The following is a 23,787-nucleotide window of genomic DNA, read 5'->3' on the forward strand; positions in this document are numbered from 1 at the left end:
TCCTGCCCTGCTTCTTCTTGTTTCGACTTTGTAAGTCATTACATCCCAGTCCAGGCTGATGCACCCAGAACTGAAGCCCAGCCTGGCCCTGACTGCTTCCTAATAACCATCTGCATCTCCGAACCTGGCTTTGAGTCCCAGCACCTGGTTGTCCCCTTGACCCTTGAACTTTGCCGGCTCTTCCAACCTGCATCAACTTGAGGATTTTGTCACAGTCATGGGCCAGCTCCTAATGCTCCCTTGTCTACAAACTAAATCAGAGTAGTCCTTTTGGTAGGAGTCCCGGCTGGTTCATCTCCACACTGCACCTGGTACCTTTTGCATATCATCTCCTATGCACGATGTCCCACGTCACCCCCAACTCCTGGTTGTATGACCTAGAGACACTCTCACAGTGCTCCTCAGGAGACATGACCAAGAGTGCATGTAGCAGTATATTTTGTTACAGCAAAAAACTGCAGACAGCCCAAATGGCCTTTCACAGTGCAGTGGATAGATAAATCGTGGCTATGGAATAATATATAGCAGTGAAAAAAGAACAGCAGCTAAACTCATCAAAGGATGAATTAGAAACACAATAAGCAAAAGGAAAAAAATCACCAAAGAATACACAGTGATCCAAGAATATGATGTTCAGAAACAAGTAATAGTAAATACTATCTTATTTAGAAAGGCACACATAGGTGGTTTTTCGTTTTTTGTTTTGTTGTTGTTTAATAGAAAAACAAGGGATTGCTTAACACAAGATTCTTTTTTTTTTTTTTTAAGAGAGCCTGTCTTGAGATGTTGGAAAGTTTTTCTCCTCCCCCGCCACTTTTTTTTTTTTTTAAAGATTTTATTTATTTATTTGACAGAGAGAAATCACAAGTAGATGGAGAGGCAGGCAGAGAGAGAGGGGGAAGCAGGCTCCCTGCTGAGCAGAGAGCCCGATGACTCGATCCCAGGACCCTGAGATCATGACCTGAGCCAAAGGCAGCGGCTTAATCCACTGAGCCACCCAGGCGCCCCCTGCCACTTTTTTTTTGACAGAGACAAGAGAGGGAACACAAGCAGGGGGAAGTGGGAGAGGGAGAACTAGGCTTCCTGCTGAGCAGGGAGCCTCATGCAGGGCTCGATCCCAGGACCCCAGGATCATGACCTGAGCAGAGAGCAGACGCTTACCGACTGAGCCACCCAGGCACCCCAACACAAGGTTCCTAGTGGCTTCCTCTGGAAGACAGGGAGGGCTTAGAGGGGCTTCTCAGATTCAGTAATACTTAATTTCTTCACCAGTTCACAGGTGTTTACTTGAGTATAATTGTTTGAAATATACTGTGTTTTCATGCAGTTTCGTGTGGATGCTAGATTTCACAGTACACCCCTTAAAGGTAACAAGGGATTGCAAAAACCAGACCCCAAAAAGCTTGAGTCGGTGCTAAGAACAAAACCTTTAAAGCTCTCTCAGAAGGCAGGAGGGGAGAAAGCTGCAAACAAAGAGAAACCACCGTGTCTCTGGAAGACAGACAAGGCCATAGAACCTCAGAATTCTTGGTTTTCCCCCAAGAAGGAGCAAGAGCCATTGGAAATGAAGCAATAATCAGATCCGTAGCCGAGGAAAGCATTCCCAAGAGGCCCACCAGTCCTGCCGGGGAGCGGTCAGCCCAGAAACACTTTCACATTGGCCGTGGAATACGTTTCTGAGCCTGTGTTTAAACACAGTCATGTTTGTTGTTCTGGGAATTGAATCAAAATCACAGAGCTCCTCTGAAAAGACCTGGCTGGGTATAATTGGCCTGTCCAATTTTCTGGTTCCAGCTCTATTCATTTCCCGCGTGCGGCCCATTCCATCTGGGGACAGAGGCGGGCTCCGTGGCCAAACACCACCACAACACGCTTGCCCTCTCAAATCTGGCTTAGAACAGGCAAGACAGTTAAATATTTGGGGTGCAGAGGGATTTCAGGCTGCCGGCAAATGAAGAGTAAGAGCGGGCCCGCAGGCTCTGTTGACAAAGCAAGTAATTAACCACAGTTGTGAAAGCATCCTGAGCCTGTCCTCAGATTTGGTGACCTCGCTAGACCACTCCAAAAACGGACAAGATGGCCTGCGGAACCCGAGAGAGAAGGAAGATGGGGGAAGTATTTAACTATCATATTAATATTAATATTTAACTATCTTGCTGCACGTGGGGAATAAATAGAGCTGGAATCAGAACATTGGACATGCTGATTATACCCTGTGGCGGGAGGGGTGGTCCCTGTTTTCGGTGGTTTGCGGGGACCTTCCCACCTCACAGGTGATGGGGAGACGTGGGGGGCCAGGACAGCACCCGGGGGACACGCAGCCCCAGAGCTGAGGCAGTGAGGAAGGGGTGAGGCCCCAGGTGGAGGCTGGCCCATCCCACACAGCCCCGCCACAGCCACAGAGAGCCACCTCCCTCCGAAGCTGGCAAATACTCCTCACCAGGAATTGTGCGGAAGCCTCCCAGGAGCGAGCCCCTTGCCAGGGGTTAATGGAAGCCAGAGCATTTCCTTTGGTTCTGAAATAGTCTAGCCAAGGTGTTTAAATTATCTGTCAAGAAAACAGATAACACCCTCAGAAGAGTCTTTCTCACTGCATTTTTTTCTGTTCCACTACACTGCCAATTGCTTGCCTTCCAGACTGATCTGCTTGCTCAAAAACCACTTGAAATGAGAAGAAAATTCACAAGGGCTCCCTCACATTCTCGGGCTGCGTTGGGGTTGGCAGAGAGGTCAGGTGTGAGCTCCATCTTGGCTGAGGCTTGATTTCCAGCCTGTCTCCTGATGAGGCGCAGGCCTGGCTCCAGTGTGGGGAACCCGCCAGCCCCCAGCAGTACCCCGGAAGCAGGAGACTGTCCAGACGGGATGAGCGGGAGCCTAGAGGAGATAGCCAGACTCCCTGACAAACACACACACACGCTCTGGAGGCTATAAAGTACTATCCTTGATTTCTTATTTATTTATTTATTTTATTTATTTATTTATTTGACAGAGACAGAGAGGGAATACAAGCAGGGGAAGCAGGAGAGGGAGAAGTAGGAGCAGGGAGCCTTTTGTGGGGCTCAATCCCAGGACGCTGGAATCATGACCTGAGGCGAAGGCAGATGCTTAATGACTGAGCCACCCAGGCACCCCAAGTAGTATCCTTTAAAAATCTTTATCCTTTAAAATACAAATACTGCCAGGAGGGGTTTCACTTAGCTTTCTGGAGCATGTCAGTCATGAGTTAGCACTTCCCAAGGGGTAAGTGGAGAGCCTGCAGTAGGAGAGCTCTGTCCCGCGGCTCTGGGGCTACTCAAAGGCCTTTATTGGTGCAGGCTGGCTAGGTTTTACCCTCTAGGCCCTTGGGGGATGGATATAGGGATGACCGTCAGAAAGGAACGGCTCCTGAAGGCAGGGCATGAAACATCGTCTCCGGTGGTAGAAAAACTTGGCCCTCAGTCTGGGGTGGCTTTATGCCACGGGCCACTCATTTGCACACGCATGCAATCTTTTCTTCCATGGCTCTGTCTTAACACAGAGGCGGTGCTGAATGAATGTTGTTTGAATTAATATCTGCTCCGTCTTCAGAGGCTGATTGTAAGCGTCATCTTTCTGACATAAGGGAAGCCAGCAATGAGGAGAGATGGCCGCTCTAAACTCAGTTTGTACAGAGCAAAAATGGCAAGGAAAAGGAGAACATTTTCAAAATAAGAGAGAGATAGGGAATGAGGGAAGGAGGAAGAGAAAGAAAAAAAATTCAGAAAATCATGTATTTTGGGATGACAAAACTTTCCCCTAGTTTTAGTTGTGTTGGTTACCTTAAAGGGACGGATAAGTGTGTACTTACCTATAGAAGTTTTTAAATATTTAAGGCAGTATTTGTCTAATTGCTTACGTTATAATAGAGTGTCTGTTAACACCCCTTGGCCTCTGAGAATGAGGAGCCCAGACATGAGCAGACGTATCAGCCACTTTTTTAAAACTTATTTAAAAATCAGTTAATTAACATACATTGCATTAGTTTCAGAGGTAGAGGTCAGTGATTCCTCAGTTGTAGGCAACACCCAGTGCTCATCGCATCACGTGCCCTCCTAATGCCCATCACCCGGCCCGGTTTCCCCCATCCCTTCCAGCACCCCTCAGTTTGTTTCCTATGATTAAGAGTCTCTCATGATTTGTCTCCCTCTCTGATTTGGTCTTGTTTTATTTTTCGCTCCTTTCCCCTATACTCTTCTGTTTTGTTCCTTACATTTCACATATGTGTGAAATTATATGATAATTGTCTTTCTCTAATTGACTTATTTCACTTAGCATAATACCCTCTAGTTCCATCCATGTCATTGCAAATGGTCAGATTTCTTTTTCTTTTTCTTTTCTTTTCTTTTTTTTTCCATTGTGTATATATACCACTTCTTCTTTATCCATAGTTTGGCTATTGTGGACATTGCTGCTATAAACATTTGGGTGCATGTGCCCCTTAGGGTCCCTAAATTTGTATCTTTAGGGTAAATACCCAGTAATGCGATTGCTGGGTCGTGGGGTAGCTCTATTTTCAACTTTTTGAGGAACCTCCATACTGTTTTCCAGAGTTGGCTGCACCAGCTTGCATTCCCACCAACAGTGTAGGAGGGTTCCCCTTTCTCCACACCCTCTCCAACACCTGTCATTTCCTGACTTGTTAATTTTAGCCATTCTGACTGGTGTGAGGTGGTATCTCATTGTGGTTTTGATTTGTTTTTCCCTGATACCGAGTGATTTTTCATGTCTCTGTTATAGCCATTTGGATGTCTTCTTTGGAGAAGTGTCTGCTCACGTCTTCTGCCCATTTTTTAATTGGGTTATTTGTTCTTTGGGTGTTGAGTTTGATAAATCCTTGATAGATTTTGGATACTAGCCCTTTATCTGATAAGACATTTACAAATATCTTCTCCCGTTCTATAGATTGTCTTTTGGTTTTGTTGGCTGTGCAGAAAAAGCTTTTTATTTTGAGGAGGTCCCAACAATTCATTTTTGCCCTTGCTTCCTTTGCCTTTAGCGGTGTCTCTAGCAAGAAGTTGCTGTGGCTGAGGTCAAAGATTTTGCTGCCTGTGTTGTGTTCTCCTCAAGGATTTTGATGTTTTCCTGTCTCACATTGAGATCTTTCATCCATTTTGAGTCTATTTTTGTGTGTTGTATAAGGAAATGGTCCAGTTTCATTTTTCTGCATGTCGCTGTCCAATTTTCCCAACACCATTTGTTAAAGAGGCTGTCTTTTTTCCATTGGACATTCTTTCCTGCTTTGTTGAAGATTAGTTGGCCGTAGAGTTGAGGGTCCATTTCTGAGCTCTCTATTCTGTTCCATTGATCTATGTGTCTGTTTTTGTGCCAGTACCATACTGTCTTGATGGTTACAACTTTGTAATAGAGCTTGAAGTCTGGAATTGTGATGCCACCAACTTTGGTTTTCCTCTTCAACATTCCTTTGGCTATTCAGGGTCTTTTCTGGTTGCATACAAATTTTAGGATTATTTGTTCTAGCTCTGTGGAAAAAATTGATGGTATTTTGATAGGGATACACTGAATGTGTAGATTACTCTGGGTAGCTTAGACATTTTAACAATGTTTGTTCTTCCAGTCCATGAGCATGGAACGTTTTTCCTTTTCTTTGTGTCTTGCTCCATTTCTTTCATGAGTACTCTGTGGTTTTTCTGAGTGCAGATCCTTTATGTCTTTGGTTAGGTTTAGTCCTATGTATGTTACAGTTTTAAGCCAGTTTTTGCTTTTGTTGAGACAATCTGGAATTTTGGGTCAGAGTCTCTTTTGTTAACTGATTATTTTATTTTTTTTAAGAGATTTTATTTATTTATTTGACAGAGAACATGAGCAGGGGGGAGGAGCAAGGGAAGAGGGAAAAGCAGGCTCCCTGACCCCGATGTGGGGCTCCATCTCATGATCTCCCGGATCATGGCCTGAGCCAAAGGCAGATGCTTAACCGATGGAACCACCCAGGCACCCGTTAACTGATTATTTTACATCTACGTTTCAAGCATCATTTCCTTCACATTTTTATCATTTTGTAGTTATACGTACCCAGTTATTTAGACTGAATTCTGTCTTTATTTCATTGATCACTGTTCATTTTCTGGTACTGTAAGTTCCCCACTCAGGAGCTTTTTATTTTAATTCATTTGTTGACCAAATGAATTCTACTTTTGAGCAATTTTTTTTTAGGAAAACTAGATGCACCTGTTTTCTATTTTTTGCTGATATGACCCACAGTACCTTTTCAGGGTAAGAATCACAGCCATACTCCAGATCACAGAGACACCCCCTTACCTAGGGCAGGTAGAGGTTGCTGTTCTAGGGTTGAGGGCTGGCAGATACCACGGGGCTCCTTGGGCTGCCTCTGTGTGGAAACAGGCCTAGTGGCCTACTCTCTGCCCCCACTCGCTGCTCACGCTGAGCAGATACACAGTCAGGTCCATGCCACAGTCACACACACCATATAAATGCCAAGTCTCCTTCCTTCTTGAGTAGGGCAGCAGGTAATCAAGCCGTTAGCCAGAACTTTAAGGTGTGATGGTCCCAATCTGGTTTGAACTAGTACTAAAAACGCATTTGTGTGTTACATCAGCACATCTCACGTCAACTTGCCTTGCTCGGTATCAGCTTGTCGCTGTTAGCTATAATTACAGCTTTTCATACTCAGCTTGTCACCACGGAAACCTGGTTAGAGGGTCCTGGCCAGCTGTCTTTGAGAGCAGATGCACTCCAGCCAATAGCATACGATGCCCCCAGCCCTTTCTGCTTTCTGAGGGACCCAGTGCTAGAAGCCCCGGTTCCCTTTGGAAAACCATCCAGGTGTTTCCCATCATCAAAATTCCGACTCCTGGGGTGCCTGGGTAGCTCAGTCAGTGAAAAAATCTGCCTTTGGCTCAGGTCATGGTCCCAGGGTCCTGGGATCGACTCCCATATCTGGCTCCCTGCTCCATGGGGAGCCTGCTTTTCCCCCTCCCTCTCCCTCTGCCTCTCCCCCTGCTTATGCGCGCTCATGCTCTCTTTCTTTCTCTCTTTCTCCCTCGCTGGGTCTTAATTTACAAAAGTGACTAAGTGACAACACAGAGGCAAATGCCCTTGAAAGAACAATCTATTGCATATAGTTCCAAGAGAAGGGGGCACGCCACCCACGGGTTATATGGAGAAGCACCAGGTTTGGTCAGGAGGCAGGAAAGAGTGAGGGGAAAACCTAGGCCAGGGCCTTTACTGGGGTTTCTACAGGAAGGGCAAGGCAGGGCAGGGTAACTGTCTTTGGATTGCCTAGTTGAAGCAGTTTAGGGAGGTGTTGGGGCATATAGGGCGGCCCTGACTGATTTAGGGCAGGGGGATACTGGCCGGATGGGTGAGGGTCAACTAAGGCAGTGTTTGGCGGTGTGGGGATGAGGGCTTGTCACATGACCTTCACGTGCCTGCAAAAACCACATCACAGGGCCAATAGCAATGTCTTTGGCCAGTAGTTTGGCCATGTGATCAATGGATGCCAAATAGACAAATACAGAATCTAAGAAAAGTTAGAACACATTGTCCCTAAGTTAGTTCAGGTTGAGAAATACAAAAATAGCATTTGATTTAGCAAACCCATGCATGATTTTATAAGAAGTTGAAGAGGGCAGGTCCCAGGCCAGACTGCATGGGCTCCAGTTTATGTTCTTGTCTTCCCTGTTCTCTCTGCACTGGGTGTGTCCTTGTCTGTAAAATAGAGTTATGCTGATACCGACAGGACGGGATATTGGTGAGAGTTAAATAAGTTACTGTATATAAACTCCTAAAAACGGTCCATAACACATACATAATGCTCAACAATTGCTGGGGATTTAACTTCTTAATTTTTTGTAACAATTAAACACCTCAGGGTCAGATGGCATGTGAAGATCACATTTTTTTAAAGATTTATTTATTTGCCAGAGAGAGAGCACCAGCAGGGGAAGCAGCAGGCAGAGGGAGAGGGAGAAGCAGACTCCCCGTTAAGCAGGGAGCCCGATGAAGGACTCGATCCCAGGACCCTGGGATTATGACCTGAATAGAAGGTTAACGCTTAACCGACTGAGCCACTCAGGCACCCCTGAAGATCACATTTATGATAATTATCTTGACCCCTACATCCCCCAAATGAAAATTACCATGATCCGATTAATTCCTTTTGAATTTTTCATTCCTGTGCCATATTTTAATTGACCTGGTATTTAGATCATGACTTTCTGGTCTGAGATTCAATTTTCCCTGAAGGTTTTTACTGATTTTTTTTCTTCCTCAATGACAAAAGAATAATGAAATGCTATGCCCTTTTTTTAAAAAAAAATCTTACTAACACGGTATTTATTTGCCTCCCCTCTGTCAAACCCTAAGCCAATCACTTTCTGCAGACTACCTGGGGAGGTATAGGAAAAGGAACATACAGGGCAGATGAGACTCAGGAGAAAGACTTATGGGAGGTGGAGACAGCTCCTTCAGATAGTGAAGAGGATGAGAAAGGCCACCTCAGGCAAAAGAACCTCATGGCCTCCAAGAACGCAAAGCCCAGAATGGCATAGGAGAAGAGCTCTTGCTTCAGAGAGGGATTCCTGGCCTAACCGATGATGAGGTTCCCCAACACAGCAGTCCCAGTCCCAATGAACTTGGCTTCCCTGTCAATGTCCCTTGAAATTCACTGGTTTGGAAGCTGTTGCTGGGAATAAGTGAGGTCAGGGGATGTGGGGCTGCCAAGCTGCTGAGGTTCTTATAGGGTACCCCATCTGTCAGTGCCCCTTGTGCTTTTAGCCCCACTGCAGACAGTGAGAGGTGAGAGGTGCTCCTGTCCAAGAAGGGGGTGGAGATGAACTTTGCACAGGCAGACATCACAGGGAGTGAGGGCTGTGGCAGGAGAGCTGCTCCCATGGCAGAGAAGACAAGAGAGTGAAATGTTATGCCCTTTTACAGCTTTTTGATTTTACCTTCTGTTGTGCAGAGCCTTCTCTTTTCCTGTCAGAAACCCCTGTAGACCCTCTTCGGGCTCCAACCTGCACTGGTTACTGAGAGCCGACCTCATGGGACTTCCTCCTACCACCCTCCAGAGTCGGAAACTCTGTTTCTAGGAGCCTGCGTCTTCCTCTTTTTTGTTTTTCACCTGCATTTTGCTGGAGCCCATCCTTAAGTAGCCTCTTTTTTTTTCCAATTTTATATAAAATATTTAATTTTTAAAACACAGGCTATTCATGTCACATAAATATCTTCAATTTTAGGTTAGCTACTATGGTCAGCAGAATTATCGACTGTGGCTATTAAGAATAACTTAGATACTGTCACTTATAGGAAAGTCTAAAGCGCTAAGACTCACCATATTAAAATTTCAGATACTTGAATACTGTAGCTATTTTGCTAAATTTCAAAATATTTCTTCACTTCCTGCAATGTAGTTTTATTATAAGCTGTTAGTACGCAATATTCAAATAAAAGCAAAATAATTTTTCTTCCATTCATTTCTTTCTCCCCAACCAAAAAAAAAAAGTTCCATCGAAAAAATAAAATGATCAACTGAAATCAACTCATTTTATAGCAGTAAAATGGTAAAATATCCACTTTAAAGTATCCTTACTCTCACCAAACTATAATGTTTCCCATATACTGTTTTGAAATGAAGGGTCACAAGTCAATAGAGGGCGTGGGGGTAAAAAGACTGAGTTTAGAACTGGAGCAATTTCCATTCTAAAACAGTTCTATTAAGTAGCCTCTTAAAAAGAGAATGTGTAAGGAAAACTTGGAGTCCTTGCAGATCTAAAAAGTCTCTACTTTGCTCTCATGTTCAATTGATAGTTTGGATTATAGAACGCTGGATTGCATACCTTTTCTCAACCTGTGTTGTCGATGATAAGTCTGATACTGTTCTGATTCTGGTTTCCTCATAGGTCTGTTTCTTTCTGGAAGCTTCTAGGATCTTCTTTTTTATACTTGGAACTAAATGATTTTATGAGTGTATAACTATTGCTTTTTTAACTTTTCATTTTTCCTACCTTATATTCAATAAAAATCCTTTAATCTGAAGACACATGTTCTTCAGGTCCAGGAATTTTTTTAATTTCTCTTTCTGGGAAGTCTATTATTAGGAGTTTAGATCCCTCAAATTGAGCATTTTTGTTCCCTATCACTTCTTTTACATTTTTCTGTTTCATTCTCTTTGTGTTCCACATTCCAAATTTCCTATTTTTCTCTTTCAGCCTTTATTTTATTTTATTTTTTTAAAGATTATTTATTTATTTGACAGACAGACAGGCAGAGAAGCAGTCAGAGAGAGAAGAGGAAGCAGGCTCCCCGCTGAGCAGAAAGTCAGATGCGGGACTGCGATCCCATGACCCTGAGATCATGACCCGAGCTGAAGGCAGAAGCTTTACTCAAGAGCCACCCAGGCGCCCCAATTTTACATTTTTATATTTCTACTTTGTATTTTTAACTTCTAGGAGCCTTTTATTCTCCAGTTGTTGCTTTTAAGTCCCGGAGTTTAGCTTTCCTACTTTAGTCAATTAGTTATCAACATACCTGATTATTTCTTTTTCTAGAAGTGTCTAAATAGAGATGGACCTCCTGCTAGAGGCCTGGAGCCTTAAATGTCTTAAAACAACAATCATTTCTTTGCTCTTGAGTCTGCAGTGTGGGCTGGGTACAGCAGGGAGGTTCTTCTGCTGAGACCTCCCAGCGTCATCCGAGGGCTGCAGTCATGGACCATTCAACTGGGGGAGGGGTCCGAGAAGGCTCCCTCCTCTGCAGAAGGTGCTGGCTATGGCTGGGGTGTCTCCATTCTTCTCCATGTGGCCTCTCATCTTGTACACTGGACAAGGCTCTCTCACAGGATGGCCACAGTGTTCCAGACAGTGAGAAGGGAAGCTGCCTGGCCTCTCGAGATCTGGCCAGAAGTCCCGTGTTCCCACCACCACGATCTGTTGGTCAAAGTAAGTCACAAGCCTAGAGCAGATGTGAGGGATGGGGAAACAGACCCCACTTCTTGATGGGAGGAAAGAATAATAATTAGGGGCCATTTTTTAAACTTCTATAACCTCCCGGCTTCTTACTCTGTCTTACTCTGCTCAGGCTGCCATAACAAGAGAGCACAGAAGGAAGGCTTAAACAACTAGAATTTACTGTTCACCCTCTGGAGGCTAGTCCCAGATCAGAGCTCCGGCAGAGCTGGTTCCCACTGAGAGCACTCTTCCTGGCCTGCAGATGGCTGCCCCCTCCGTGTGTCCTCCCACAGAGGCCAGAGAAGCAAGCTCTCTGTTGTCTCTTCTAAGGACATGAATGCCATCATGAGGGACCCACCCTTACGGCCCCATCTGGCACTAACTACCTCCCGAAGACCCATCTCCAAACACTGCCTCCCAGGACATCAACATAGGAATTAGGGCATGGGACCCACTTCAGTCCATGGCACCCTCTAAGCCAGGGCTTCTCTTAAGGAACTTGAGTTACATAAAACCTTGAAATTCAGGTGAGCTTATGGCCTCAGCTGGCAGATTTTGGTGTGCTTTCAGGCACTGGGGCCCTATGTGTATCCTGCTGTTACAAGATTTGGAGCTTTCAATCTGGTGCAGGAAACAGGCATATACGTGGATAGTCAGAACTGTGTGTGCATTGCAGTGGGAGACCTGCACAGTTCTGTGGAAGCTTCTGGATAAATGTCATTTCCTAAAGGCTGGATTTCTTCATCCCAGCCCAGGGAGGAAAGAAGGAAAACAGGTACAAAGGCCTGGAAGCAAGAGTCAGCTTGATGTGGTCAGGGAGTGGGAGCGGCTCTGTCTGGCTGATCCCGAGGGCAGGGCAGGAGGAGGCAAGAGATAGGGCTGGTGAGGGAGGCAAGGCTGGTAGAGTTCTGGGGTCCTGTTGGCCATGCTATGGAGTTTAGCTTGCCTGGTGGAGTTCCCAGGAGGTTGACATGCTGTGTGTGCGTGCATGTGTGTGTGTATATGTGTGTGTATATGTGTTCAGGTAATGAGTTAGGGAAGGCTGTGCAGCCTCTCTGCCAGGTGGGTTGACTCCTTAAGAAACTCTTTTTACAAGACCAAAGTGGAAGCAGGAAGACATCTCTGTAACAGGCCATTTCTTGTGGCTTTTCAAGACCAGGCCAGCCTGGAGCTTGTTAAGCAGACAGAACATGGTCTCCCTAAAGACAGAGCCTGAGTTCTGTCCCCTGAGGATGATTCCTTTGCTTTGCCTTCCTCGTTTATTCGTTCAATTTGTCAGTCGGCAACATTCTTGCCACGCTGCGGCTCCTCGCGGGGCCCTGGGAATACGGGGGTGGCTCGGGCACAGCCTTACCCTTGGGCTCCCAGCTCCCTGGCTGGGCAAAATGCTGGAGCTGCTGCATTTGCATGTGGCCTCCAGGAGCATGGCCGACATGCTCTGCCTCGGCTCGAGGTGGTGCAGAAGACTTCTGACGGGCAGTGTCACTGCCTTGGTGGGAGACGAGGATGAAGGGCATGTCAGGTGGAAGGAACAGCATGTGCAAAGGCCCCAAACTGTACCTCTGCGCAGACCCAGGTGCCTCACCTGAATTCATTCAAGGGCACTCCCGAGTTGTTTGAGAGGCAGGATCACATGGAAGGGATGGGGTAATGAGCAGGGACAGAAGTCTTGGGCCATCCCTTGCCCATCCTCCCCAGTGGCTGGTCCCCTAAGATCCTCTTCTTCCTGACAGGGCCTGGCACTCACCGCCTTCTCCAGCCACAGCCATTTAGGAAACGCCAATGATTAGCGATCGTTATCATGGTAATTAAAATTCCCTGGGAACAGCTTGGCTAATATCCATCAGTAGCTGCAGTCAGATTGGCCGTGAGCTGAAATCCTAATGAAAACCTCGAAGCAGAGCACAAAAGCAGTGCTATACGGGGAGGGTTTCATGCCACTGGCCACCCCTCCAAATGCTGCTGCGTGGGTCTTTTCTTAACTAAAGGCATTTTCAAGGCTGGCCGCCGTCCTGGCCTTATCACTGCAGACCACACGTGGGGAGAGGACTAGGGCTTTGCAGAGTCCCACGGCCTCTCCTGGAAGTGGAGGTTTTCCAATCTGTGGAGGGCTTCTGCTGCTGCTGTTCTTAGGGCAGGCCAGGGGTGGGGGCTGCTGGGCCAGGCCACAGGGCATGGGCCTGGATGCTCAGAGCAGAAAAAACGGGGTTCAAAGTCAAAGCTCCGGTCCTGCATTTTTCAAGGCATGAGAAGGTCTGAGAATGGGCAGGGATTCACAGCGGGGGAGGAGACACCCCTCAGCCAGCTGGGATCCCTCCCACCTCAACTCAGCAGTCCTGCTCTCCCCTGTGGAAGGCACTTTCCAAAACACTGCATTTCATGTGCTCCTTCCCAGGAGTGCCCTCCACAGTGGGTAAGGCCCCTGCGTGCTCCAGTCACCCCTGCTGTGGGGGCTCAGGAACTGCGGTTCCTCAAGCCGGTCTGGGATCTCTGGCCTTTCTGGTCTTCTGGTCTCTGTCCACTGTGGTGGCGTCAGAAGTAGGCAGACCCCAGGCCCGAGGATTATGAACTCACATGGAATGACTGACCCACTGGACCCCAGGGTAAGCCCATGGGGTCATCTCCCTGCTGAGCATAAATGTCAGAATGAATTATATGAAAGTTAATGGGGGGATTTATAGGTCAAAAATAATTGAATACCAAAAAAAACACTGACTGTCCACATGTTCATGCAATGGAGCCTAATAACTTTGGGCTTTTTATCCTATTTTGGGGGGAGAGGGCAGCAAAGCAAAGCAAGCTTTTGTTTTGTTTTAAGATTTTATTTATTTATTTGATAGAGATCACAAGTAGGCAGAGAGGCAGGCAGAGAGAGGGGGAAGCAGACTCCCCACTAAGCAGAGTGCCCGATGCGGAGCTCCATCCCAGGACCCTGAGATCATGACCTGAGCCGAAGGCAGAGGCTTAACCCACTGAGCCACCAAAGCACCCTAGGTTTGTTGAGCAATAGCAAAGTGATGGTACAAAGCTCCCAGAGAGTGAGGGGACCCAAGAGGGTTGCCATCTTTATCCTATTTTCTAAAAGCACTTTACTGATCAGTATTTTTTTAAGCATGGGGTCGGGGTGGAAGTGGATCATTGCAACAGGTGATGAGCCTGAGGGCCTGGGGCCTGTTGGCTGTGATAAGCCAGGGGACCCAGGGACAGCCCCGGCTGTGGGTGGCACTGGTGCTCTAGGAAGGGCTGGGAGTACCTTGTCAGGTAGGTTTGCAGGAGAATGCTGGACACTGGTACGCCCTGCTGAGCACTACTACTAATTCCTCCTCCTCCCCCTCCCCCACCCCCTCCCCTTACCCCAACCCCCTCTCCTCCTTCCTCTTCCTCTTCCTCTTCGATTTTATTTATTTATTCGACAGACCACAAGCAGAGAGAGTGGGAGAGGGAGAAGCAGACTCCCTACTAAGCAAGGAGCCCAATGCAGAGCTCAACCCACAACCGTGGGATTGTGCCGTAAGCCCAAGGTAGACGTTTAACCTACAGAGCCACCCAGGCACTCCTAAACACTTCTTCTTTATCCCTCTTTAATCTGAAACATTTAATCCACTTCATTAATTACAAGGACTTAGGTGAAACCCTCAGGTCACATCTCTAGGAAGATGACAGCTGTATGTATTGGGATACTTTCTGACAAATTACCTATAGCTACCTGTTCAGCCATGCAGCCTGTTTGCTGAGCACCTCCTACTGTGTGTCAGACACGTGCTAGGAGTTCGAAGATACAGTGGTGAGTGCCCTGTCCCTGGGCCCCTTCCTGGATGGTAGAGCCTAGTGGTCTCTAAAAGTGAAAGGACCAGGGGCACTTGGGTGGCTCAGTGGGTTAAGCATCTGCCTTTGGCTCAAGTCATGATCCCAGGGTTCTGGGATCATGTTCTGCGTCAGGCTCCCTGCTCAGCAGGGAGTCTGCTTCTTCTCCCTCTGCCTGCTGCTCCTCCTGCTTGTGCTCTCTCTCTCTCTGTCAAATAAATAAAATCTTAAAAAAAATAAAATGAAAGGACGAGCCAAAGGGCAGACATGACTCAAGTGTCCATCCATGGATGAATGACTAGATAAAATGTGGTGTAGACCTACCGTGGAATACTAGTATTAAACCTCAAAAAGGAAGAAAATTCTGACACAGGTTGTGACACCTTGAGGATCTTATGCTTAGTGAAAGGCCAGTCACAAAAAGATCAATACCCCACGATTCCATTCATATGAAGTACCTAGAGTCATCAAATTCTTTCTGAGTCAGATTCTCAGAAAGTAGAATGGTGGCTGCCAGGGGCTGGAGGGACAGGGGACTAGGGAGCTGTTGTTCTGTGGGTGCAGAATTTCCACCTTACAAGATAAAAAGTGCTCAGGAGATGGGTTATACAGCATGAATGTGCTTAACACTACTGAACCATACACTTAGAAATGGCTAAGATGGTAAATTTCATGTTATGGATTTATGTTTTAATATTTTAGTATTTTATTTAGTTGAGAGTATGCATGAGCAGGGTGGCAGGCGGGGTGGGCTACAGGGGGAGAACCAGACTCCCTGCTGATCAGGGAGTTGGACAACAAGACAGAGGGCTCAATCCCAGGACCCAGAGATCATGGCCTGAGCCCAAGGCTCAACCAACTGAGCCACCTATGGACATTTTTTAAACTAAAATTAATTTTAATTTAAAACAAAAAAGGAAAGTGAAGACTATGCACATGCCTGGGCCAGAACCATGGTCCCAGCTCTGGAGGAAGAACCGAGAAGCCCACGATGAGGCCTCAGTGAGGATCAGGCATGCGTCTGGCCCTGTGGAGTCTCCAAACTCAACTCCGTATCATCTCTTGGTCTGTCCCACGGAAAGCCACACAGCAGTAACACATAAACCTTGTCACTGAGTCACCCTTGGTGTTGTCCCCTCCAGTCCCCTTCAAAGAGGCCCACACAATGTGCCCCAGAGGGGACCATGGGGACCCCATCCTCCCTCCTGTGGCACCTAACTCTGGTAGCTGCAGGTCCCGACATGCATGTCCCCCACATCCGGCAGCCCGTGGGAACTGCTCTGAGCTGGTCCCCAGACCAGACCCTAGATCTCACTGGGAAATGTAGTGCAGGCTTCCCAGCCTGAAGGCATGTAGCACTCCACTGGAGCCTCAGCTCTTCTTCCTGGAGGGCGGTCCGGCAATGGATGTCCCCATCTAAACTTAGACGCATGCCTTGACCCAGCAGATCCGCCCCCAGGGTGTTTTGGTTATACCCATTATGGGTGTAAGGCCATAACGGACACCTGACTGATGTGTTTGCAAAGATGATGGCTGCAGTGCTGTTCACAAGAGTGAAACTTTGGAAACCAGGTAAATGTCTATCAGTGGAAGGCTGGTTTAATTACGTTTCATAAATCCAAACTCTGAAGCCATGGAAAAGGGGTGGTGGAGACACAGAACAGTTGCTCGATGCAGGGTTAGGTGGGAGGCAAACACAGGGTGCGTCTACACGATCCTTTAGAACAAATTGTGTTCGTGCCCTGGGCATACAGTTGGTTCTTGAGGGCTTGCTCCATTCGATCCCCCCGAGGCCCAGCCCATGTTGGGGGACAGGAGGCAGGTGTGCTCAGGGGAGGCAGGCAAAGCAGAGGCAGAGTGAGCACCTCGCTGGCCACCTGTGGCCTCTTGGGCTTGGGCCTGTGTTCTCAGGAACCACGTAGCAGCTGCGCCAAGACAGGGTGGCCTTGGCAGCCACTGCTTGAGCCCCTTCCCTCTGCCTATACGTCAGCTCCCTCCCTTCAAGGCGCCCATTCTGCAGGACACTCAGTCCCCGATGAGGTCTGCCCTGCTGAGGCTTTACTCACCACTTAGCCACACTTAGTGAGCATCTACTTTGCATCTGTAAACTGTTGGGATGAGACTCTTCTGGGACCTCCCCTGGAGAACAGAGGCCAGTAGAATGAGGGCTGGCCTTGGGCAAGTTGCTTAAGTTGTTAGAGCCTCAATTTTCCCATCTGGAAAGTGGGGATAGTAACAGAGCTTCTTCAAAGAACTTATCACCAGATGCCTCTGGCAATGGGGAGGAGACTTTTTAATTTTGCACCACGTCAATTTTAGACTGTGTGTACACTCTGTCAATTCAAATAAATACTTACTGTAGGAGGGCCGTGTGAGGATCAGAAAGGGTTTTTTAAAGGAGTCTCCACAGGCATTCATCCTACCAGATGGATTCTATGTTATTCAAGAGCCACACGAAAGCAGTCCCTTCTGCAAGGGTACCTGGGAGGGAGGGGTGAGTGATCTGAGCCAGGGACAGGGTTGGGACTCAGTGGCCCCAGGCCTAGCACTCTGGAGCATAAGAAGATGACTCATGATAGCTGAGTGATTTCAGTGCTGCACAGTTAGGTGCCGAGTCTGTGCAGACCAATTACCTGGGTTGAGCTTCTCTAGGAAAACCTGTTGAGTAGATTCTAAGTGGGAAGCACTGTATGTTCTTTGGCTCTGTTGGAGAACCCTATGTACTTTGGTATCTTAAAGGCTCTGAGAAATCCTGCAGTAATGCTTTGTTTAACCTAGTGCTTCCCAAGTGTACATGATTAGAAACTTTTTTTTTTTTGGTCCAGCCTGTGTTAACAACCCATAGAACTAAGGTACAGAGGAGGCTTGGGGATTAGGAAACTCTGTCCTAGAGAAAAACAGGGCAGCCTCTGGCCTTCCGATTTTAAATTCTCTCTTCTGAGGGGTGCCTGGGTGGCTCAGTTACTTAAGCCTCCAACTCTTGATTTTGGCTCAGGTCATGATCTCAGGGTTGTGAGACGGAGCCCGCCATAGATCTTGCTTAAGGGTCTCTCTCTCCTGGGCACCTGGGTGGCTCAGTGGGTTAAGCCTCTGCCTTCAGCTCAGGCCATAATCTCAGGGTCCTGGGATCAAGCCCCACTTCGGGCTCTCTTCTCAGTGGGGAGCTTGCTTCCCCCTGTCTCTCTGCCTGCCCCTCTGCTTACTTGTGATCTCTCTCTCTGTCAAATAAATAAATAAAATCTTTTTAAAAAAAAAAGTCTCTCTCTCTTCTCCCTCTACCCCTTCCCTCCCCTTCCCCTTGGGAACTTGGTCCACTGGTTTTAGGATTTCCTTGTCTGTCAGATGAGAGGAAGAGGGTGGCAGTGACGGCCATAAGCATCTCATCTGTCTGGTGGCGTCTTACATTCATTCCAGAGTCTGGTCCTCGTGGCTACCCTGTGAGACAGGAACTCTTCCTATGTTTCACCTCCTGGTGATGAAACTGGGAATCTGGAAGGTCCATGTGTCCCTATCTCACAGCGGCCCGGTGACAGATCCAAGGTTTGGACCCCAGCCATCTGCTCTGCATCGCCAAAGTCTTCTCTGAGAAGGTCACATACCTTCAAACTCTCCACCACCCCCCTTACTGAATACCCTGAACATATATCCTTCGGTGGAAAAGGGATCAGGGAGTACTTGGCATTTCTTGAAGTAGGCATGGAGAGTTTGATGACCGTATCTCTCTCAGTGCTGCTAGGAATTCTAACCTGGGACTCTCTGAGGTTGGGGCCCTCCCGGCACTGGCACAGAGAGCGCCTCAACCCCGGGGAGCTCTCCAGGACAGCTTCCAGTATTGCACCGTCCCTCAGCCTGGCCCTTCTCTGAGCTTCCTGCCACTCGATCTGCCCCAGAGCCTCGAGGGAAGGGGCAGAGGGGAGGAATGCAGGTAGCATATGGAGCACCTTCTGGGCGCCCACAGCACAGAGCCCTTTCCAACAGGAGAGAAGGGCGGGCCAGTATGGGAGTGCAGTACAGGGAGGGCTGCCCTGCGTCCCTTGCTCTAAGCAGATGTCACCCCTGCCAGGTCTGGAAGAGGTCGGGGGCCTGGTTCTACAAAGGGCTCCCCAAGTACATCCTGCCGCTGAAGACCCCCGGCCGGGCCAATGACCCCCACTTCCGACCTCTGCCCATGGAGCCCACCGAGCAAAAGCCCAGAAGCACTGAGACTAGTCGTGTCTACACGTGGGCCCGAGGGAGAGGTAAGTCCCCTTTGCTGCCTGTCCCAAGATAGCAGCTGTCACAATCCTGCTGTCAGCCAGCTGGGCAGTGCTAAGGCACCAGGCCAGGGTCTGCCACACCTGCATGGGGCTCATCCTGGCACATCGTCCCTCCCTGGGCCCTCAGCTTGCCACCCACACCCACGTGGGCGGCTGGACCTTAGCACAGGGATCGCTTGGAGCAGGGGGTCCACTGGGGGGCCATTTCACAAGCAAAGGCTCCTTTGGGGCTAGGGATGCTGTGAGCGCTATGGATCTTCGCAGGAGCATGATACCTACTGAGGTTTCTCGCAAAGTATGAAAATGCAGCTTTCCAAAGCTGGCCTGTACCATCTCTTCTTGGTGCTTCTGTTGCATCTCTGGAAGGAGGACTCCTGGTTTCCCTGGTCCTAATGAGCAAGATGACTGTGCCTAGGGCCCTCTGGGTCACGTGGAAGCTGCACTGCTGTGGCAGCCGGCCAGGTGGCCGCCATCGGAAGGGAGCTCAGCCCCACTGGTGGTCACAGTACCTGGTATGGTAGACGGCCCTCCCCGATTTGCAGGATGCTTTAATGTTCGTGATCTTCATTTTTAAAATTCCTGGTCTCACATCAGGCTCCAGAGGTGATCAGGGTGGGTATTTAACCCCTGTTTTAGAGACGTGTAGCCTGAGGCCCAGGGAAGAGGTTGCACTTACTGAGCTGCTGTATGGCTGAGACGGCACCAAAAGGCCGGGTCTTATCCTCTGGGCCCTCGCTCCTTCTGGCCTAAAGGGCCCAAGTTTAGGGTCTGCGTAGACATGGCAGCTGTCTTTGTGGGGCTCTTAAAGATCTTTGTGTTTGGTTTAAGACCTGGCATCTATCTTTTGGGCTTTTTTTCCTTTGTTGCAAAATTAAGGTATGTTTGTTACAAAATGTTGAAGGCTGCCAAGTGATATCCTGTGGAAAGTAAACATCAGCTGTAGGTCAGCCTGTCCAGCCATGACCAGCATTAACTGCGGGGTCTCTGGTCTCCTGAGAAATCCTCTTCTAGGTGTCACCCGCCTCTTTGTCCAGAAGGCCTTCCTCACAAATTCTGCTGGCCTCTGTTTGCACTTCTCCTTCCCACCAGTTCGCCATCACTGCCGCAGCAAAACCCTTGTAGGGACCGTGGGCAAGGGCAAGGGTCCCCTGGGCAGAGGGGCAGGAGCACAGGCTGCATGGCACTGGCCTCAGGGAGGAGCCCAGAATGGGGTTTTTTGGAGAAGTGGCTTCCTCCTCCACTCGGTCCCTTTTCCACCCTCCAGCTGTGGCTTCCTCATGCCCCTGCCCTGTTTGGGGCACATCTGTGTCCCTTGGGGTGATGGAGGAGTTACAGCTGGGGAGACAGAATGTTGTTCTGATGGACCCCAGGTGTCCTCACTGCCCTGTGTGCTCAGCATCCACACGGGATACACGTTAACACACACACCCTGGGAAGGACAGGGCCTCCCTCCCCGAAGTCATGCTGAGGAGCATGATGATGCGGGTGAGGAAGCCAGCGGCCCCCCCACATGCAGGTGGCATGGTTTATTAACTGAGTTTGCACTGTGGCCAGGCCGGACCATGTGGAGGTTCTCCAGGTGAACTTGGGCTCCATCTGCAAACTGGGTCAGAAGCTTCCAGGGTTCTGGAGCAGGAGGCAGCACATCCTTTGTGCAGCCCCCGGGCCAGGCATGTTGCAATTCTGTGATGATGATCCCCATTTTAGTGATGAGCAGGAAGGGGGGTCCAGGCAGATGACTTATGTGTCTTGCCCATGGGCAGCAGAAAGGTGACAGTTGCTGGCTCCAGGCCGGCTGGAGAGGCCCAGAGGATATATGCATACATGCAGAGATGGGGTACACTGGGGGGTGCATAGAGTATGTGGTGTGGGCAGGCCTGAACTTGAGAAAGCCCACAGTCGAGAGGGAGGAAGACTAGGAGCTGGTGGACGACATGGAGGAGGCATTGCTGGGGAGGGAGGACGAAAGCTCAGAGGTTCTCTGCCACAGGAACCAAAGCACCAGGGGTTTGCAAGGAGGGGGTCACAAGCCTGATCCTGTGGTTGTCTTCTTTGATGAGCCTCTGCAGAAGTGGGATCTGTGCTTCCTGATTGAGTTTGGTTCCCCTGGCCATTGCAGACCCTACTGTGTACTCATAGAGGCATTCGGTGGCTATTGGACCCCCGTGGGAGACTGGAAGCCCAGGCCCATCACAACGATGGGCCATCCTTGTGATGGGCCTGGGCCTGGGACGAGGGAAGGTCAGCCCCACACTAGCCCTTCTGTGTTTTCCTGGTGGTGTACGGGTCTGGAGGTCAGGCTCTGCCTAATGCTCTGCCTTGCCTGTCTGGAAGCCTCCTGAGCTGCCAGGGGCTACTGCCTCAGTCCCAATTCCTTCTCAAGCTGTTCTCCAGGCTGTCAGATTCCTGGCAGCAGACAGCCCCTAGCTGGCATCCTTGGGAGTCTGGCATAGGGACCTCACGGGGCCTTTCCAAACCACTGACAACTGGAGGACCAATTAACATTTTTCCAGCTCCAGGAGTGGCTTCCCCTCCCCAGGCCTATCATCCGCCATACCCAGGGGCCTAGTAGTTGGTTGGGGTCAATACTATAGTTTTTAGGCCAAGTGAGAGCCTATGTGGTAAGCCTAGCCCTTAGAGCACCCCATTCAACCCAAACTGAGCTCAGGGCCAGGCAGAAATAGAGGGACCAGCACTGGGGTGGGGACCCACCCCCACCACACTGGAAGCTACATACAGGCAGGGCCATGTCTGTCTGAATAGGCCAGTTCCTTACTACCTAGCATGGGAGAGGCATGGGATAGAGACTTCATAGGTAAAAGAGTGGATGAATGAATGAATAAATGAACTACCCATACCCCACCAGGATATTTGAAAAACTGTGGAAGGATTTTCCCTAGGGCCTGCAGACTCCCCTGGGTCACAGTTCTGTTGGACAACCCCAAGAGAGACTTGAGGACTATGAAAACCACCCCCACTCTCATGAAGCAGCTCCCCTCATGAAGCAGAGCCCCTGCCTCTGGAAACCCCAGGACCATCATCCCCCTCCTGCCCCACAGTCCCTGCTTCCCAGCATGAAAGCTGATCTAGGGGGCACCGGGAGGGCTCCATCGGCTAAGCATCTCCTCAGGTTGTGGTCTCAGGGTTATGGGATCAAGCGGGGAGTCTGCTTCTTCCTCTCCCTCTGCACCCCCAACCCCACTCATGTGTCCTCTTTCGCGTGCTCTTGCTCTGTTTCTTAAATAACTAAATAAAAAATTTTTTAAATAAAGATTTTTATTTATTTATTTGACAGAGAGAGATCACAAGTAGGCAGAGAGGCAGGCAGAGAGAGAGGAGGGGAAGCAGGCTCCCCGCTGAGCAGAGAGCTGGACACGGGGCTCAATCCCAGGACCCCGGGATCATGACCTGAGCTGAAGGCAGAGGCTTAACCCACTGAGCCACCCAGGTGCCCCAATAACTAAATAAAATCTTAAAAAAAAAAAAAAAAAGCTACTCCTGGCATCAGATGCTCTCTCTTCTCTTCCCCTACCCCTGTTCCTCTATATCTCTCTCCCTCTCTCTCCCCCCCAAATACATTTAAAAAAATCTTAAAAATGGTACTTGTTTTGTGCTTGCTACAGTAGCACATACACTAAAAATTACCCATTTGAACCCACACCCCATTTTTTATTAAGTGGTTTATTTTCTCATATCGATTTGTAGGCGCTGCTTATATGTTAGGGATGGTAGATGGCTGGCAAATGCTTTCCTCCTTGACTTTCCATTTTGTTTGACCTTGGTCTTTACTCATAGTATTTTGCCATTCAAAACCTGTTTCTTCTCATTTTTGTGAAGTCAAGTATGTCTTTTGTTGGCTTTGTGGTTTCTAGGTTTCCTATCTTGCTTCAAAATGTCTTCCTCTCCAAGGTTAAAAACAAATACATGCTAAATTAAAAATTTAATATGAGAATAAAAGGAAATTGCTTAAATATGATACAACTACCAAGGAAGAAAAAATATCCGATTACCAAATATTACATTCACTGATAAAGAACCGAAGCCATGCTCTATCAAAATGCAAATCAAGATTACCCCTATCGGGGTACCTGGGTGTCTCAGCCGGTTAAGTGTCGGACTTTGGCTCAGGTTGTGATCCTGGAGTCCCAGGATTAAGCCCCATAGTCAGGCTCCCTGCTCAGTGGGAGTCTCCTTCTCCCTCTGCCCTTCACCTCTAATGCCCTCTCTTGCTCTCTTTAAAAAAACAAAACAAAACAAAACAAAACAGACATCAGTTGACAGTGTTTTGTAGTATTTAACTAATGAAATAAGGCAAGAAAATAATCTGTTGCTATTGGAAAAGAGAAAAAATTTTATTATTTGCAGATGATGTGACTGTATACTAAGAAAACCCAAGAGCGCCTGCTTAGACAACCCATTGGGATTAATAAGACAGTTTGGGAACCGACAGGATGCAAAGTAAATTGATAGTTTACACACCAAAAAAAATTGATAGTTTTACTCTCTGCTAATTAGAAGGAGCAATGGGGAAATTCACTCATAATTGCAGCAAAAATTATAAAATACCTAGAAGTGAAGTTGAAAAGCAATTGTAGGTTCAACTTGAAGAAAATCATAGAACTTTATTACAGGACAAAAAAAAAAAAAGGCAAGAGACCAGCAGAGAGGCAGACAAAGATCTGGATCCCTCCAAATTAATAAATGTAATAATTCCTATCTGATTTCCCAGTGGAGTTTTTAGGAAGGAACAGATTCAGACATTTCTCTTATCCACTGGATAAATG

The 23,787-nt window shown here is 48.2% G+C and overlaps 1 protein-coding gene and 1 pseudogene across 4 annotated transcripts in view; one reads left to right on the forward strand and one right to left on the reverse strand.

The window, feature by feature from the left end:
* The window catches only part of RPH3AL (rabphilin 3A like (without C2 domains)), a 141,454-nt gene that overhangs the window by 96,981 nt on the left and 20,686 nt on the right, over positions 1-23,787 (forward strand). For all 4 annotated transcript variants that reach the window (XR_006603796.1, XR_001178558.2, XR_001178556.2 and 1 more), the window contains one exon: positions 18,811-18,985. Coding sequence is in view for 1 of the 4 variants with exons in the window: in XM_004746892.3 (XP_004746949.2) it covers positions 18,811-18,985 (175 nt within the window). In the remaining 3 variants the exon portion in view is untranslated. The remainder of the gene's footprint in view (positions 1-18,810; positions 18,986-23,787) is intronic.
* On the reverse strand, positions 8,463-8,850 carry LOC123389199 (annotated as a pseudogene).

Source organism: Mustela putorius, unplaced genomic scaffold (genome assembly GCF_011764305.1).
Source record: "Mustela putorius furo isolate JIRA1106 unplaced genomic scaffold, ASM1176430v1.1 tig00003962_pilon_pilon_pilon, whole genome shotgun sequence".
NCBI lineage: Eukaryota > Metazoa > Chordata > Mammalia > Carnivora > Mustelidae > Mustela > Mustela putorius.